We start from the raw sequence: 19,001 nt of genomic DNA, 5'->3' as shown, positions 1-19,001 counted from the left end.
CTTTTACTACGTAAAACAGGGCGGGTACTGCTTTGAGGAGTGGTGCGAAAATTTCCTTTCATTATATGTGTGTAGTGGTGGTGAACAGGCAGGAGTGAATGGCAGGATCGGGAGATAATTTGATACCCAGCAGAGGATCTGTACCTTCAGAGTTTCGGGAATTGTTCTTTATTAAATTCACATGCCGTGGAATTTATTTTAAGTCGTTAGTGGGATTATTGCTTTTTATTTGTGTGTTACTTTCATCTACTGTGGAAGGAGTGTTTGTACTAATACATAGTAGCAAGCGTTAGCTACACGGGGTCTCTGGGGCCCAGTTCCAGGGACACCAAAGGCAGGGTTAGCCCACTGGGTCAGCCCCACCTACCGATATGTCAGATGAATGGAGTATGAGGTGTCGTTTTGGTAGCGTCTGCTGAGGGGTTGGACAGGGAACTTGACCAGTACGCCTGGGTTGCATCCACTTATTACTGGTCCCTCCTACTTCTGTCCCGCTGCCGAAACCAGTATCTTCCTACACTTGTACAGAAAAAAGTGGCCGTCACAACGAAAACAACGCTAGCCGTTGCTCAATAAATCCACTCCCGGGAGTTATATCCGAAAAATGAGCACCTTCTTTTTCTGTGATTTTAGCATTTATACAGAAGAACACTGAGACGCAGCCGAAGTATAACATTGTCGCCCAGCCTACTGCACATATTGGATATACAAAATCATCTAAGGGGATACATTTTCAAAAGATACAAGTACACGACGGATAATTTTGCCACATTCATAATCAAACTAGTCACGATGACGCCATTGGTTTGTTATCGTGTCATGAGACTCAGGAGCGACTTTGGATTGGCTACGGTGATAAATGCCAACGTCATTTGTTGCAGGGTCTGACGAACGACGAGATTAGACAGCAAGAATAACACAATTTGTACATTGTACTTTGGGGCTTCTATAATAAAGTTAGCTCTTAGATACTCAGATAACAGAATCGAGAAAAACAATCGACGTCAAAAGGATTTGATAGTTCTATTTTGGTTATATTTGACTGATTAGAGCAGTATACCACGCCCAGAAGTGCTTTAGAGGTACAACTTTGGGCTAAACTGGACATAAGAACTATGTTTTGTTCAAATACATCTGAAGGGTTAAAGTAAACGTCAAAGCCAGGGTTCCAAATTAGTAAAAATCTACCTAAATACACAAATGTGTTTATGGTGAACAGGTATGTAGCACAGTTGCAGTGTTTGATGTTTATCTGATTACTTAAGATAACATTCACATATCCCTCTTTGAACACTGAAATCGTTTTTAAAAGCAGGTCTTGAGCTTATTAACAGATGGAAAACTACCAAGTTTCCCAGCCGCACTGTGTTGGCAGGCTGTGGCCATACTTAACAGTACTGCTGTGAAAAAGCAGTGTCATGTGGCCCAGTCCAAACTATGCACTGCAACACTGTGTTCAACCCTCCCCCACTGCCACAGCTTCAGTAAATCTTTCATCTGCTCACCGTCTCTGCGTGAGGTTCTGTAATGTGAAAACACAATGCACACCTTGTTACTTCATTTGGAGGTTGTCGTTGTTTTTTTAATTGTCCTTATAATCTGAAGCACTTACACAAATCCATTTATAAGACAGGTGTTATCAAAGTGTGGACACATTACTAAAAATGACATAACCATAGGATCACAACAGTCTGTTCAATAAATATTAATACTGCATGCATGACACTACTTGCCCCCTCTATGATTGTTGTTACACAAGATCCTAAGTAATAAGCTCAGAACGGAACAGAAGGGACTTGCTCAAGATATATATATATATATATTTTAGTGACAACATGGAAACATGACAGCTCACACAATTTTTTGTGTATTGATATTAATGTGCAGAAACTTATTACATGACAATTTGGCTTCACAGAACTTCTATCATCAAACTCAAACAAGAAAATCCAAACCGAACTTTTTACCTCCTTTGCAAGAAGAAAAAAACAAAACATCAATGTCTAGTAACTGTGCATACTGTTTATGATGGCACACCACAGGTTCTAAGAATATGGCCCTAACAAGCAGGTGTATATAAAATATAGTTGTTTATCAATAAGTGGTTTTAGTGACTCTCTAGATCAGGGATCTTTGTGAGAAGTTGCATATAGACACAAAATCATTACATCATCAAAAAGAGTGTTCACATATTAGATAATAGATCACCCTCACTGAGGAACAGTGACTCGCCAGAAGTACTACATCTGATTAAGCTTTAACTTTAATGACATAAATGTATGTGTCTGCATTAAAAGGCCCTTTGAATAAGCATATTTACAATATTGGCTAACCAGGAAATACACTGAAAGTGGCCAGATTAAGCATGTGTATACTGACTCTACTCTCTACTGAGACTATTCTTAGCAGGTTACTTTTTTAGGTCATATTTTTTTCTTTTTTTTGGGGGGGGGAGACACTTTTTTCCTACTGTCTTTGTCCTATTCTTCAGTGAGGAACCAGTCTCTCTTCCTCTTGCTTTCTACTAAGCAGCTTATACAGAGAACAGAAAGGGAAACAAATGGCAGAGTGTTTGTTTTCTGGTGGGGAGGAACATGTTTCAGGGAGAGTCAAGTCCAAGACTCTCCCTACTGCTGGGAAATGCTGTCCTCTGCTGGCATCGTTGTGACACTGCAGAGCCATGCCTCTCCCGAGCTGTAGCTAGAAGCGGTTTAGAGCAGCTTCAGACTGCCAGTGACATTATTCACCATCTCTTCTTCCCCCATGATTGCCAGGACAGTGCGGGACCCAGACTCCACCTTCCAAAGACCAGAAGGGTTGGTTTAGAGCTCAGCTTTACACATCTTCATGCCAAGCCACTGTACAATACTGACAAAAACTGACTTTTTGTTTTTAAACCACAACTATTACTACTGATAATGTAACAATATGTTCGGAATGTCTACTTACACCACCACAGATATTTGGATACAAGATAAAAATTCTTTTACCTGGGTAAGTCCCGCATCTTGGACAAGATATGTGGGCAGACTGAGGCTCATGGCCAGGGCTTGCAGTTCCAGCAGATGAGCCACATTGGTGCCCTGGACCACCACCTTCTTGGCCCTGTATCAGCAACATGAACATGTTTTTTATCCCTCCGAGTGTCAATGTAGATAGCAATCTGGAGCACTATTCTGACACAGGAGGACTTTTAATGAACAAAGAAATGCTGAAAAATATTTAAGAAGAGCTCCAAAATAAAGCATCAGGTCTTCTAGAAAATAATACTGTGGTCTTACCCACTGTGGTCCCACCTCCAGGCCATCTCCCTCCAGCTGTTCTTCTCTTGTAGAGCCTGGTACAAGCCCACAGCAGCATGACCAACCTGAGCAGCCACCTGCACACAAACAGTGTCGAGTTCAATCAATTCAGTGTTACATTTCTCACAAACTTAACATAAAATGACAAAAAACAAAAAGCAACAACACTCTGTTTACAGTAACACAACATTAAATCTTATGTAACTTCAGCTGTCTCATGAGCTGACATGTAGAGAAGAAAAAGTACCTCAGCTGTAAGCGACAGCAGTATGTAGCAGCTTAATGACTCCCACTTTAACCCAAAACGAGACAAAAAAATATATACTTTTTATTTTTTTTAGTGCAAAAACCAACAATGGATGAGTGATTCAGATGCGTGCAAGCAGACGTGCCAAGAAGACAGCTGCAGGTCTTTTGGAATTTTCCTTCCCCTTGTTTTTCCTCTTCCTATGGAAGGAAAGCTGTAAACCCTAATTTCATTCCCTTGTTTTCTTTGGTTTAGTAGCAGCTGTTAAAAATACAACATTTGTAATGACCACTCTTGAGTGCCTCCAATGTACATCACTGACCTCAAAGTGCATTGTTCATGCAAAGTAATGATGGCTTCATTTGTCAGAATATGTGACAAAGACCAAAGAACTCATTTTGGATGTTAGGACGACCAGGAAACCTGTGGCCTCTGTTTCAATCCAGGGAGTGACAGTACGCAGTGCAACAGTTACACTCTTTTACATATCCTCTAAGTAAAACTAACTAATAAGGTTTTACAGTTTAGTGTAAAATTTCAATCATATATATATGATATTTGTAATTGAGCTATTTGTATATATTAAAGCTTTTTGTTATATTTTGTAACTTTGTAATATATTCTTTCGTTTTATTTAATTCAGTCCGTTACTGTCCTTATCGTCTGGGCACAACTGTAACCACATCATTTCCTCAGGGATTAATACACACACACACACACACACACACACAAACAAAAAGCTGAAAAAATGGTCCCATTGAACTAACCTTCCCAATGCCCATGGCAAGGTCCATATTCACCACAAACACCATCTTGTAAATGAGGTCATCATCACCCTCCTCCTAAATAGCAGACACACAAAGAGACACTGAGATTTGGCTTTGGATAAACTCCACAAGGTCCAATGTACCAAGGTGTACCTGCAGGGATTAAGGCTAGCTTATGGGCACCTCATTCTCCAGCTTGTTGAAGTAGTACATGGCCGCTTCCTCGGCAGACACATTCCGAGTATGCAAGAGTGCCTACAGTGAAGAGAGACAATGGAGAGGGACAGAAAACAAAACCGTGAAGTAAAAGTAGACTTTATTTTGGAAGCCAAGAAAATTAATTTATAGAAATAATTGTCATCTTTTGCAGTTAGTTTCCTCATTGATTAGATATTATTAGGAATTATTTCCGCATATCTAATTATTGGTGAGTCCTTTTTGTTTTAGTTGAGACTGCAGAGCTGTATCCTCGATCAGTCCTTGAAGAAACTGTTCCTGAGGACAAAATAAATCAATAGTCCAAACACTGTAATCTTATTTGGAGCAATGAAGTTGCTATGGTGACTCATTACGATTTAGACAAAGTCAAAGTTAGCTTTATTGTCAAAAACCATATGTACAGATCATACACAGGAATTTGAAATTAAAATGCTCCCATGACCCTCAGTGTACACTAAAACAATATAAAGATAAAAACATAAAAATAAAATAAGAGTCTTATGTACAATACATTTAGATTTAGAACACAGACATTGGTAGACACATACACACACTGTGCAAGTATGGCTTTACGATTTCCAGTGTTTGTGACACAGCTGTGAAAAACATTCCTAAATTCAGACACAAACATTATTTAACACAGTAAGTACCATGAACTTTTAAAGAAATGTGATGCTGTCACAGGATATAAGGTGCACACTGAGGTTATACAGCCCCACCTGTTTGGCCGCCTCCTCTGGGATGTCCAGCTCTCTGAGCTGCTGCAGAAACACTGGGTTGACATCCTGAGAACCTGAGTCTGGGCCTGATTGCTCCGATGGCTCCATTATATCTGCAAAAAGAGAAGCCGCGATACTGAACAACCTCCACAGAACGAACCCTGTTGAATTAAGACCTCAGCCATAGCGGCTCACAGTGCATCTCATGATTATTTGCATAGATACGATAGAATGGCATTTGACAATTTGGACGGCTGAACCGAATGGCAACAACTAACGTCATGCGGTCTGTCACCTTTAAGAGTAAGGTCTGGTTTGAAAATGAATGAACTGTGATTTGAACATCCTCTATATGGAAGACTAGCGCATTAGGTTAACCAAAGCAGCGCTGTGCAGAACAGCAAAGTAGAATAGACAAGACAGGGGGTGTTAAGCTGTACGCTGGTGCAAACTACGTTGCACACCGTTCAGATTAGCAACCCTAGCCTTGCAGCGTGTGATGGAAAAAATAGCCTTATTCGGGATGTTGCAATGTGACAGTAAATATGACTCGAGATAAATGTTTTATGTGAATATTTTGTGCCAAAGAAATCATGCTAAGATTTCTTTCTACTATTGTCGAGTTACAGGGATAGCTAGCTAAAATTAGCACTAGCCGCTAATGCTAACTTTGCTAGCAACCCAGCCAGTTCGCTGGAGTTACCTGTTCCTTGCAGAAAGCTTGACGACAGGAACAAAGATGGTGTCTGCGGTTTCTCAAAGTCTTAAATTTTCCTTGCGATGGAATAATGTCTGTTCGAATAATGAATTACATTACACGAATTCTCATCTAGTACTGCCTTCGGCACTACTCCATTTTGGTCGGTTGTGTTGAGGTGGGGGGGTTAATATTTCTTCTGCCGCTTCTTTTTCTTATACTCTTTGGTTTAATGGCGGTTGTCAGACCAGCTAAAGGTACATTAGCGCCACCTACTGAACTGGAGTGTTACCTTGAACTTGACAAAAATAAATTAAAAAAATATTTTTTAAAAAGCTTCTTTCTAATAAATCTATCCTTCTCATAGCCACAGCAGTTACCTATAGACTTGCAGCAGTGGCTTTCCAATGAGGTCTTCCAAAGTAAAATGAATCTTCAGCTCCTTGAAAGTTCCTATTATGATAATATACTTTTTCTTTTCTGATCATAGGCCTGACGCTCCAAGTATACATGCTGGAGAGATTTGGGTTGCAGTGCATGCAGAGACCAGTTGGATCCTTGTCTATTAAATACAATGTGTGCTCTACTCTGAAACAGGTATTTATTATTTCTTCCATTCAGATCCTGCCAATTTTTCTGAATATTGGCATATCTCATCAAATACTTAATTGAATATTAGATGTCTTCCTGGGTCATTGATGCTCCAGTGCTCCTGCCATACATTTAGGATCTTACCGTTTATCATCAACTAAAGTCAGTGCTTCCTAAATTCCATTAACATGTAGACTTTGTAACAAGGGGGGAATCTTACGCTGGATCTTGTTTACACAAATATTCCCAGTGTGTACCGAGCGAAGCCCTGCCCTCGCCTCGGATACTCAGACTACTTATCTGTTATGCTAATTCTGGCATACAGACCGCTCATCAGACGCTGCAAATCGGTGCTGAGACGGGTGAGAACCTGGCCTACAGGAGCTCTTTCTGCTCTTCAGGACTGTTTTGAGTACACTGACTGGGACGTGTTCAGGGAGGCTGCAACAAATGGCGACCACACCACCTTGGAGGAGTACACATCTGTGACCAGCTACATCAGTAGGTGCATCGATGATGTCAAATGCTGTTCATAGACTTCAGTTCAGCATTCAACACAATCATTCCTCAGCACCTGATTGGAAAATTGAGCCTGCTGGGCCTGAACAGCAGTCCAGATTGGTAACAGCATCTCCAACACCACCACCACACTGAGCACTGGAGCCCCTCAGGGCTGTGTGCTCAGCCCACTGCTCTTCATTCTGCTGACTCATGACTCTGCATAAATGCACAGTTTAATCCACATCATCAAATTTGCCAATGACACAACTGTGGTGGGTCTCACCAGCAAGAACGAAGAGTCAGCATACGGAGAGGAGGTGCAACAGCTAACAGACTGGTGTAGAGTCGACAACCTGTCTTTGAACGTGGACAAAACAAAAGAGCTGATTGTAGAATTCAGGAGAGCACATAAAGATCACTGTCCACTTAACATAGATGGATCCTCTGTGGAGGTTGTCAATAGCACCAAATTCCTTGGTGTCCACCTGGCGGAGAACCTCTCCTGGTCCTTCAACACCAGCTCCATAACTAAAAAGGCCCAACAGCATCTCTACTTCCAGCAGAAGCTGAGAAAAGCTCATCTCCCTCCATCCATTCTCACCACCTTCTACAGAAGGACTATCGAGAGCGTCCTGAGCAGCTGCATCACTGTCTGGTATGGTAACTGCACCGCATTGGATTCCAAACCCTACAACAGATAGTGAGAGCAGCTGAGAAGATCATTGGAGCCTCTCTTCCCTCCATCACAGACACCGATCGCACCCACTGCATCTGCAAAGCCACCAGCGTTGTGGAGGAACCCACACACCCACTCTTCACCCTGCTGCCTTCTGGCAAGGGGTACCGGAGCATTCGGGCCCTCACTGCCAGACTGTGAAACAGTTTCTTCCTCCAAGCCGTCAGACTCCTGAACACTCAGTGACTGGACTGACACACACACCTTCATACATCAAGTGACTTTTTGCACAGTGTTCAGTCTTTTGCACAACCCACTGTCATTGTTGCACTTTTCTATTGCACTGTCCTGTGTCTTTATCGTTCTGTTCTGTCTGGTGTTGCACTTGCACTTCATGTAGTCCTGTGTTGACTGTCTGTTATGTCATATGTAGCACCATGGTCGAGGAGGACTGTTGTCTCGCTTCACTGTGTACTGTACCACTGCACATGGCTGAAATAAAGCCACTTGACTTGATCATGACTATAACAACTATAATAATTTGACTTCATCTTTGCTTAATAGTATCTGTAAATCAGCTGTTTGTAACTTTAGTGACTGTTTCCCCAATACATCTACATCCAGTTCCTTCCACACCTACATGAGCAGGAAATAAACACTTACACCCTTACTGTACAACATTTGCAAATTGGAATATATTTCATATGTAACATCTAGTCTGCATTGTTTACCTGGTCTAATAGGTGCTAATAAATTATCTGATCTAACAACTACATTGTTTTGACTCTTCTATTCAACCCATGGTGAACCTAACATCATGTCCACCAGGTCTACTGTACACTAATAGATTATCCAGCCTATAAGCTACAGAACAGTCAAGATCTCATTCAGGGCCAGTAACTGTTTTTCACTGACTGGCCAGATGCCCACCAAGAACAACCTGATAAACACTGCAAAAGATTGTTGATCTTATGTTTGGTTTTAATTTGATCCATTTAAGGTCTCCAAGTCAGCTTTCCATCAAATACACTACATGGAAATTGAACAATATGAACTTTCTCAAATGTTTGCCCATATAGTGTTGAGGAGAGTGGTTGATCTCATTTAGAGAATTACTTGACTCTTTATTACAGACAATATTAATCCCCATTCATATGATGATTGTTACTTTACATTTATTGCTGTCTAGTGCTCCATGGCATGCATACAAAGAATTCCCTATTCCCTGCTCTTCATTTTATTAAATAACAGTGGACTACATATGCCTGTGGTGTATATGATTTAGAATAGTTACTGCTCTGACCTCTGTTGTTCTCCAAACAGAAAAACAACCACCCAATTGTACAGTCTACCCCTTTGTTTACCCTACTTAGGCATAAAACAGTAATTGTACCTCTTTAGAATCCAACTTGGGGAAGATGGGGGGGGGGGGTCAAGGGTGAAGTCAACAGAGACGCTGGGTCCTCAACTTCTGCAACAAGGCACTCAAATGATACACAGCACCGAAAAGACAAAAAAGAGGGAGATTCACAAACAAATATACAAGACCCAGGAGACGCCCGCCATCTGAAGATCCGAGGCCACGCGTCCCGATGACAACCATGCGTCTAACCCAGCTGAGGGAAGAGGGAGGGCCCGGAGGGAGACCTCTGCCTTTTATATGGAATCAGGGGTATCGTAAAGGGGAGAACAGTGATGACGATTCTAACAGTATAACTGTCAGTTTTTTGCTTTTTAACGAAAATTGTTAACCTTCAAGATTTGGTTTGGTCCAGGTTACCCACTCCTGGCTGATGCTGAGTGCGAGAGACTGTAGAATGGCTCAGTTAAAAGCCAAGTCTGACTATCCAAAAAAACAAAAACAAAAAAACAAACAAACAAAAAACCCACAGGTGGCAATTAAACTCATAGCAAAGTCCACATGAAAGAAACTGCTCGACTTTCCTAGTATTAGTTAGCTTACTTCATTTCTAGCAGAAGACAACATGTTTGAGTTATTTTAGCCAACATGTAATCGGTGCAGGCAGACCCTTTCTTTCTACACAGTACTAATATTGTAATAATAGTGATAATCCATTATCATTATAACCCACATAAACAGCTTTGTTGGACAAGTGTGTATTGCTCTGCATATATTTTGCCTGTGACTGCTGCAGGTGACAGAGCTTTCAGTAAGCTAAACCCATCACTTGACTGGAGGCCTCTACAATGATGCTCCCACCTCCTTTCATGTTCTTGACTTGGTTAGACGTTGTGAAATTGCTTAACTATGGAAATAATTCTGTCATCATACATTTGAGGTCATCTGTTGCATTCCAGGCCTCTTGGTGTTGCTGAGCTATTCAGTGCATTTGTTCTTTATAAGAATATACTAGACCCACATCACCCCTACTTGTGGCCCGTATATCGATGTGAAAAAATATACTGCAATTTGGCCCTTGAAGTTATTTGGCCCTCTTTGTTGCAGGGCTATGTTAGCTGGTAGCACAGCTGTTTTTAAGTCCTAACATGCCCGAGAGAGTTCATAGTGGTAGGTTTTTGAAATCAAGGAAAAAAGACAGCTTTCAGAATACTTTATTTCATTTGTGAGAATGTTCACCTTCTCTTATTAAACAGGTTAAATCACTACAGCTGCATCTTTAATCAGTATGTACAAAGATATTAACACACAAAATAAGAAACATCCTAAACCTGCTCCTTGCAGAGCCTGCTCTACATTGCCAAATTTATACAGCCTAGATTCCCCCCAATGGTTCTTTGTTCATCACTGAGCTCTCAGCTCAAGATGAATAAACTCCATGTGTTTGTAAAAGTTATTATTACCTGTGTTATGTAATGTTGTAACAAATGGCCCACATTCTGACACACTGACCCTGGTAATTACACACTTCGGGCTCAAACTGATAAATCTTCATTTGAGTGGAGGGTGGGTAGAAAAAGTTTTTTCTACGGTCACCTTTTTTTGGGACTGGGTACTAGCATACTTCAGTAGTAGATACTCTAATTTACAACTTGTAGTACTTTGTGTATTAAAACATTAAACAACATCAGATTTGAGAAAACAAAAATCAAGTGCACTTTATAAAATATGCATGTAGACTACTCAAACTCTGTTATATCGTTTCTATAGTTGTGTCAAAATCTGTTTCCCCATTGATTTCCAATCCTACAATCACCTGAAACTAAACAAATTCCCACATAAAGAGCTGCTGTAAATATTAAAGGAGAAAGAGAGTTCAACACAAAAACCAGCATCAAAAAATATGTCCAACCATACCCAGCCCGGCTACGCTACAAGCAACATCTACTGAGCCTGGAGTAGTTTGATCACGTTGATCCAATGCCACACACAACTGCAGGACCATAAACTCTATATAGAAAGATAGATGCAGTCACGGGGCCATGGTGACTGCCTTCAAGTGCAAACCATTGATGCCAATACAAATGCAAACTGTATATAAAAGACGGACGTAGCCACTGGGGCTGCAAAATGAAGCCAATGGCACATGTCTCTTAAACCTATATTTTTTCTAATGGCCAGCAGGAGTTGACTGCTCTGGGTGCAAAAACACATCCAGTTGTATAAGAGTCTGAGAAAACACTTTCCTGGTGATGCCGTGGGCTCGTTTCAGGTCCAATTGAATAAAAAAAGTTGAAGTTCATGAATCATTAGCCGATGAGCATATAGTGCTCCTAAGTGCACCAATCAAATCCAGCCCCTTGGTAAAAAAAAAAGAAAAAAGAAAAATGCTCAACTTGAGCTTTACAAAGCCAGAGGTGACGACACATCTTTTATATACAGGATATGGCTACAAACCATCCTGTCTACAGACTCCCTTTCAAAAAACATCAACTATTATTTGGTTGTCATGTATCGCTGAGTACAGAATACAGTTTCCAACGCCAGCAATGATGTTTGAACCTTCTTTGTATCAGTTCTTTTTTAGTTTGCTTTGTTAATCAAGCAGTTAGATATTTCCAGCTAGTAGCTAGGCATCCAGCCTTTTTTGAAATCCACAAACAGCCACTTCCAGCTTCAAAGAGGCAACAACCTTATGACAAACTCAAGGCCTCAGGTTGTCAGTCTACCATCATCCATCTTTTATAAGGTCTATGTGGAACACACGAAACACTGTCCAGTTAAAGAACTGCACACAAAAAACATACCAGGAGTGTGATCTATACAATGTCCAAAGTCTAAAAAGGAATGTTAAAATGTACAAAATATAAAAAAAACCTATAAAAACTGTGGTTCACACGACACTGCACTTTAACAGTTTGAAGGTTTGTCTTTTAAACAGAGGGACTTTTCGCTTTCCTATTGACTTTCCAGTGACTTGTACACTAGAGACACATCCACACAAATATGAATAAAATCAAGAAACAAAAATGGGGTGAGGTTTAATGTGAGGTTTAAGTACCTTTAAAAAAACACTTTCTGCTTCCAATCTCTCACATGGGTGTGTGTGTGTGTGTGTGTGTGTGTGTTTACAGCAGTCCAGTGGGTGTGTGCGGTGCTGCAGTACTGGAAGATGGACCTGCCTGAAAGGTATACATGAGTGTTTTTTCTGGGTTGACTAATGTTGGATTGCTGGGGCTGATAACCATATATCAGCTTATGTTCCTACAGTACGGTATAGTTGGATTGCTAAGGGGGGAAAAAAATTGAGTCATTGTTTTTTTAACCTTCCAGCAAAGTATTTGTCACACTAGTTAGCAACTAAGTGTGAATCTGCAGCACCTCGGCTGTGCTGCTGCTCTGCTTAAAAAAAAAAAATCGTATTACAAATCACACAACATTTACATCAATACAGACAAATGTGTAACAGGCCAGGGTAAACTAAGCAGTAATTAGGCAGCTTCTACCAATGAAAATAAGAGCAGTTGATGAAAGACGGCAGGCTGAGGTAGAGCGTGGCAGCGACTTTAAAATGTTGCTTTGAGCAGTGACTACAAGTTCTAAAATGTGAAAAACATAACCTTAAAATTCAGGTCTCTCTTTTCAAAATACTCTTCATTCTTAGATCCAAAATATAAGAACCAGTTACTTCACCACTTTGTACTAGAAACATAAAACGTGGCAATACACGATGCAGTTTAACAGCCACGAGAATATGGACAACCACATGCACGCACACTCACACATCTATATATAAAGCACCAGACACACACCAAGAAATAACCATACAGCAGCAAAGTACACAAGGCATAAGAGGTACCGCTTCATAAAACGGACTCCACAGTGATGGAAGATTCCTACTTTCAGTCTGCAGACCCGGCTGTCCACCAGCTTTGCTGTACCTTTTGACTCCAGCACATATACTGTAGAGATAAAACACACACTGCTACCATCTCTTTTTCATGAAGTGAGCAGAGTGACTTTTTTTTTTTTTTTTTTTTAAAGCATCCACTGAGCTTTTCAATGTCCTGCACTACAGGAAGCTCACAGTGTCCGCACTGTAAAGCACTGTCAGCAGTCACCAAAACACAAAGGCTGCTGAGATGTGAGCTCTAATTTAAACAACAAAAAACATCCTCCTCAAGAGTCCATCTTCCCCTCTGTCCGTTAAAGTTAACTGCCAGCGTGCCCGAGCTGTTTCCTGTAACAGTGGCAGGTGTTACGGCAGTACAGCTGACACATTTCGCCTCCATCATAAGTCAGTGACTTTATTCTCCACAGCAGCAGCAATCTGCTGCAGTCTATAGCCGAGTTGCATCTTCTGGGCTGTGGTGTCCTCCTCCAGCGCCGTGATGATCTGATGGCAAAATAATGAAGAGGAAGAAAGACTGAGAATATAGAAATGACAAACATTAGCTGTTTCTCAGTAAAGATATTCTGTCATATCCATACGTTTTGGGGCAGTAATTCTGCCTGTGCGCACCACCGCAGTGAATGTGAACTCAAACAAACAAGATGTGACTGAAGTTTAGACTTTAGTTTTAATTCAGGGAGTTTAGCAAGACAATTTGTTTGAGTACATTTTCATAGGCTCTAAAGTAACATTGACAAATTTTCTCATCTATGAGAGAGACTGCAAACACTTCAGGAATGGCCAAATCAATAATTTGGTCCATTATTAAAAAGGAAGGCTCTGGCCAGCTTAGCACAACCAAAACACCTGGTAGACTTGACTAGATCCCCTAAAAAGCAGGTTCTTCAGATGAAGGCCAAAAAGAATCAGAAGTGGTTGTTCTAATTCAATTCAATTTTTTAAATTTTATTTATACAGCGCCAAATCACAACAACGGTCGTCTCAAGGCGCTTTATATTTTAAGGTAGACCCTACAATAATACATACAAAGAAAAGCCCAACAATCATATGACTCCCTATGAGCAAGCACTTTGTCAACAGCGGGAAGGAAAAACTCCCTTTGAGCCAAAAGCTCAGACTCCTCCCCGTTTCTAACACTTTTCCCACATTGCTTTTGTCCCCTGTATTAGTGCTTTTAACAGCAGTTTGGAGTAAGGCCTATAGTTGCTGCTGTTAATTAGCTTCAACCTTCTACACTCAGCCACTTTATTGGGTGCACCTTGTTAACACTAGGCCCTCTTCGCCCTGAGAACTGCTTTCATTGTTCCCAGCACAGATCCACCACGGTGCAGGAAACCTTTCTCAGATTTGGCTGGACTTGTTGTCAGAGCCATCTTGTCTCTCATTCCACTACATCCCAAAGATGCTCTATTGGACTGAGGTCTGCTAACTGTGGTGAGTACACTGAGCTCACGGCCATATTCAAGAAACCAGTTTAAATGATGTGAGCTTTGGAATATGGTGCATTATCTTGCTGGAAACAGACATCAGAAGATGGGTCACAAACAGATGAACATGGTAGATTTTGTCATTTTTCACCACCATTGCAAGCGTGAACATTGAAAGACATTAACCGCTGACCACCAAACTGTGACCCTAACTTGTTGGTGGAAGTTGCAGCAGAAATCAATACACATCACACCAGTGTTTTTTTGTCATTGTCCAATTTTGTTGAGCTCGTTTCCCGTTCTTAGCTGACAGGACTGGCACCATGTGTGTTGGTTCTGCTTCAGTATCCAACATGTTCTGTAATAAAGCAATGCTCTGCTGCTGTCTGAGCTGCTGTTTCCTTCCGGTCAGTTCAAAGCTAAGGTGATCAAAGCAGGGTATAATCCCCTTAAGAACTGTCGCTCACTGGGTAATTTCTTCTTTCAAACCACTATCTGTAAACCCTAAAAAAAAATGGTTGTGTGGAAAGATCACAGCAGATCAACAATTTCCAAAATACTCTGGCACCAACCACCAGCAACCGTGCCACATCTAAAGTTACTCGAGTCACCTTTGAAATTCAGCAGCTTGCCCATGCCCACATGTCTAAACACAGTGTCAGCATGTGATTGGCTGGTTAGATATGAACCTTGATCCGTTCACATCCCACAAAAAAAGAAGCTGCTGAAACTAAGCAAGGGAAGGATTATTGCTTGGATGAAACGGAGCTCTGGAGTGAATCAGAGGCTCTTTTGTAATGAACATAATCGATTACTTCAGAAAAAGAACTGAATTTTATCGATGAAAAAAGACTTTTCAGAATTTTATTAAATTATCTTGATTAATTAAGAGGAAAAAAAGCAGATTTTTTTTATTGTATTAAATGTGTTTTGCATTGTTAGACAGTCTCCACATTGTTGCATCATGGTGTACTGTTCCACCTCTAGTGGCTGGAAAGAGTAGAAACACACCTGGTCGTAGTATTTATTGATGTACTTGTAGAGCTCGTGCAGTGCCACCAGGTAGTTCAGTTCTCCCGAATAGTTCTGAAACACAAGGCATTGAAGTGAACGGCCACACTGTGTGTGTGTGTGTGTGTGTGTGTGTGTGTGTGTGTGTGTGTGTGTGTGTGTGTGTGTTCTGAGCTGTGGCTGCACTCACCCTGGACAGTTCAGCTAGAGCAGAGTTCATCTCCTGGTCACTGGCTGAGATGGTCTGCCTGATGTCAGCATAGTACCTGCAATAACCATCACTGTAATCAACCTCAAACGTACAACTGATAAAATACGTTTATTTCACAAACACCTGTTCAGTGTTGTCTGAGCAGCTTAAGCAAGCCAACCTTTCCACCATCTGTTTGTAGCGGGGGATATCTCTGGCATACAGCAACTTGTTGATGGGCGAATCCTGTTCAAAAAGAAGAAGAACGACATTCAAAGACACAAGAGTGACAGGAGGCTGCTGGAAAACTCGCGTTTGCAAACGTACTAACCCGGCCCAGCTTGTGCTCTGCAATCGTGCACGAGTCCATGAAGGTCTGGGCGATCACAGAGAGCACAGCATCCACGTGGTCAGATGCCTGGATGTCGAAGATAAACTGGGGATTCTTCACAATATTGATCCAGAAACGCAGAGGGAGACTGGAGAAACAGTACCGACAGTATTATACATGACAGAGTCCCACTATCATCTGCCAGCAGCGGTCTCTATCAGACTATCGTCTACCTGTTGGTCTTCCAAATATGGATGGTCTCTGAGTCAGAGATGCCATGTTGTGCTGCCTGCTCATCCAACAGGTCGAAGAAGTACTTGACGGCGAGCGGGACAGGACGGCTCGTGCTCAGGATCACCGTGAAAAGATCGTCCACAAACTTCTGCAACGTCCCCTGACAAACACAGTAAAGTTCACATTAGAGCATAAGAAAGTGAAAGTGTCAGCACTCTGCTCTTGTCTAGCTAAAAGAATATATGTGTGTGTCTGTTTAACTTTGTAACGTTGTAGCTTATAAATGAGGAGAACAGCTGTGTGTAGTTTAAAAAACAGATTGATTTTTAGACAGTGTGGTACTCCTGTACTCCTCATCTCCTTCCTACAGTCTCTACTCAATGGGACTAGACCCAGATGTGTGTGTTGTACCTTCATGGACAGCAGGCGGGTCAGGTAGATCTCAGGGATAGCCTTGGCCCTCTCTCTCTCCCTCAGGCTGCCTCTGCGGTGTTTGGGCAACTCGGGCTCCTCACTGGCTTTTACCAGATGCCACAGCCTCACTCCACCTTCATCTGCATCCTCCAGCATTGGCGTCTCTGCACACACACAGGTTTGATGCTTGCCTGTGACTCGCTCTCTGGTTTTGCTACTTTTGATTTCCTCCATCTGTCACTTCATGTTCCACATAAACACTCACACAATTTGAAGAAATGAGTAGGGAAATGATCGAATCGTTTTTACTGTCAGTGTAACAGTCAAATAAAGTCTAATGAAAGATGAACTGGCTGAAAAGTTGATTTATCTTTTATTTTAACAAACTCACTCTCTCCTGCTATGTAGTCGTGGTTGTCATGGTGAATGTGTTTGGTATGACGAGGGACCAGTGCCACCGTTGCGCCATCTGGGACCTATGGAGGAACACAAACAGCCATTGGTGTCGGCCGTGTCCTATTCCAGGCTATGAAACAGTGTAGTTTGCTTTGTAAAGCATTCAGTGATAACTCTGACCTTGTAATGCTGAAGCGTGTTAAGGCGTTTCCAGTTACCCTGAACCACAGATGTCAAGTCCTCGTCTGACAGGATGAGATGACCGGCAACGCCCGACCTCCACTCTGCATGACAGAAGGCAGACGCACATCAGCACAGTGTTTGTGCGACATGCTCATCTTAGCAAACTCCAGCGACTTAACGATGTTTACAAATTCATTCAGGTGCTCCCATCATCAGCTCAGGCTGATGTTATCATGCAGGTACTGACAGTGCTGTAAAATTTTAATTTACCATGTGGGCTGTTTTTCTCTCATCTTTGAGGAAAGTGTTGACAGACTGAGCAGTCAGTGAGCTTGGTTTGGATTTGTTTTTGTCACGCTGTAGGGGGCGCTATAGGGCAACAAATATGAAAAGAAGGAACTCAAAGGAAAGCTAATTCATGAGCGCTGCACTTATACAGCGCCAAATCACAACAGTCGCCTAAAGGCACTTTATATTGTAAGACCCTATAATAATACATACAGAGAGAAACCCAACAATCATATGGTAGTCAAGGTCCGACCGATGTTTTCCACATCTGTCATGCTCTCATGCCCCTAAACCCCAGTCTCTGAGAGCCTAGTCCACAGAAGCAAGAGATATTTATTCTTTTAACACTTTTCATGTACATAAGTCAAAAAGTGCAAAGTTATTAAAACATGGTTAAGATGATAGTAAGAATCAAACGACAGGCGTTCAATAAATTAAACATACCTGTCACAACCCTCAGAGGTGTCAGGAACCACAGCCAAAGCTGAGGCCCCTGAAGCCATCACACAAGTTTACTTGTGAGACACATTTGTGAATGACCTCCCTGATCCAGTTATTTCCTTTGTTGCGATGAACTCGTCCTTACAGCTCTGTGACTTCAGTTGGCTCGATGAAGCTGCACACCTGACTTCCCACGTCTGCTCCCAGTTTATGACTCCATATTTCTGCTGGTGTTTTAATGCAAATGAAGCCCTCTCTTTATAGCAGTCAGTGAAATGTCCTGCCTTTTTCCCCATTTTGTTTTATTGCTTTATTTAATTTGGAGCTATTCTGGTTGATCGTACTGAACTTTCTACTTATCCTGTGAAACTAAGCTCTCTCCTCTTCATTCATTTTACGTCGCTCAGCTAATTTGTTTGGTTATATTTTATCGAGCTGTTCCTTTATTTTATAAAGGTCCTGTTTACTCTTTTAGATTTCCCAACTTATGGGTAAACTAAAAGAGAGATCATAAAGAGACATAAGTACGAGATTCCTCAAGGCTGACACGAGGTGCATCAGTTTTCAGAGTCTGGTGTGTCACGCAGTGTGTGTGGTTCTCACCCAAGTCCAGCGACTCGGCGTGCGGCCGGTGTGAGAAGGATGTGCCTTTGTACACCTGATCCAGTAGCTTCTCTTTCACCTGGGTAATGGTGTCGCAGTCCAGTACTTTGGAGGGCACAGGCTGGGTCTCATTGACCCCTCCACCCTGCACCAACACATTCAGTGTCTGCAGGGAAAAGAAGAGTGAAAGGAGGGGAAGACAATTAAAGAAAAATACAACCTCCTTGGGAATTTTTCATTAGAGCCAAAATGGTTATTTATTTCAGTCTAGACTCCCCTCACCAGGGTTTTGTACTCTACGTCCTCTCGCAGCAGGCGGTTGTCGTTCAGGGTGTACTTTGCTTTGCCAGTAACAGCATCCACCGGTCCTTTATCTACCTGGTGCTTTATGGCCCTGAACAGCATGTACAGAGGCTCCCCCGCTGAGTCCTACACACACACACACACACAATAATTAACACACTGCAATGCACCAATTCTTACACAGTGCT

The 19,001-nt window shown here is 41.8% G+C and overlaps 2 protein-coding genes across 3 annotated transcripts in view; both read right to left on the bottom strand.

Moving 5' to 3' along the window:
• Nucleotides 1-1,556: 1,556 nt before the first annotated feature.
• Nucleotides 1,557-5,362, bottom strand: LOC146386383 (putative peptidyl-tRNA hydrolase 2). The gene is made up of 6 exons (XM_084927389.1): nt 5,255-5,362; nt 4,500-4,571; nt 4,317-4,391; nt 3,282-3,379; nt 2,991-3,105; nt 1,557-2,798 (listed from the first exon to the last, which is right to left on the bottom strand). The coding sequence occupies exons 1-6, from the start codon at nt 5,360-5,362 to the stop codon at nt 2,712-2,714; spliced, it is 555 nt and encodes a 184-aa protein (XP_084783515.1). The 3' UTR covers nt 1,557-2,711.
• Nucleotides 5,363-10,277: 4,915 nt separating this feature from the next.
• The window catches only part of plxnb1b (plexin b1b), a 99,771-nt gene continuing 91,047 nt past the window's right edge, over nt 10,278-19,001 (bottom strand). For both annotated transcript variants that reach the window (XM_084927386.1, XM_084927388.1), the window contains 11 exons: nt 18,793-18,939; nt 18,511-18,676; nt 17,176-17,279; nt 16,991-17,075; nt 16,597-16,763; nt 16,185-16,345; nt 15,952-16,099; nt 15,802-15,866; nt 15,621-15,696; nt 15,431-15,505; nt 10,278-13,475 (listed from right to left, as the gene is read on the bottom strand). In XM_084927386.1, the coding sequence (XP_084783512.1) occupies nt 13,371-13,475; nt 15,431-15,505; nt 15,621-15,696; nt 15,802-15,866; nt 15,952-16,099; nt 16,185-16,345; nt 16,597-16,763; nt 16,991-17,075; nt 17,176-17,279; nt 18,511-18,676; nt 18,793-18,939 (1,299 nt within the window). In that variant the 3' untranslated portion in view covers nt 10,278-13,370. The remainder of the gene's footprint in view (nt 13,476-15,430; nt 15,506-15,620; nt 15,697-15,801; nt 15,867-15,951; nt 16,100-16,184; nt 16,346-16,596; nt 16,764-16,990; nt 17,076-17,175; nt 17,280-18,510; nt 18,677-18,792; nt 18,940-19,001) is intronic.

The sequence above is a fragment of the Perissodus microlepis genome, chromosome 5 (genome assembly GCF_051167445.1).
Source record: "Perissodus microlepis isolate ML-2025 ecotype Zambia chromosome 5, ASM5116744v1, whole genome shotgun sequence".
NCBI classification, from domain to species: Eukaryota; Metazoa; Chordata; class Actinopteri; order Cichliformes; family Cichlidae; genus Perissodus; species Perissodus microlepis.
The sequence above is the reverse complement of the archived record's forward strand: the minus strand, read 5'-3'. Positions and strand labels throughout refer to the sequence as shown.

Coding starts and splice junctions, on each gene's coding strand:
- LOC146386383 (XM_084927389.1), bottom strand. CDS start 5,362: ATGGAGCCATCGGAGCAATCAGGCCCAGACTCAGGTTCTCAGGATGTC. Junction 4,392..4,499: donor TCAACAAGCTGGAGAATGAG/GTGCCCATAAGC, acceptor TCTGCTATTTAG/GAGGAGGGTGATGATGACCT. Junction 3,380..4,316: donor TTGCCATGGGCATTGGGAAG/GTTAGTTCAATG, acceptor GTTTGTGTGCAG/GTGGCTGCTCAGGTTGGTCA.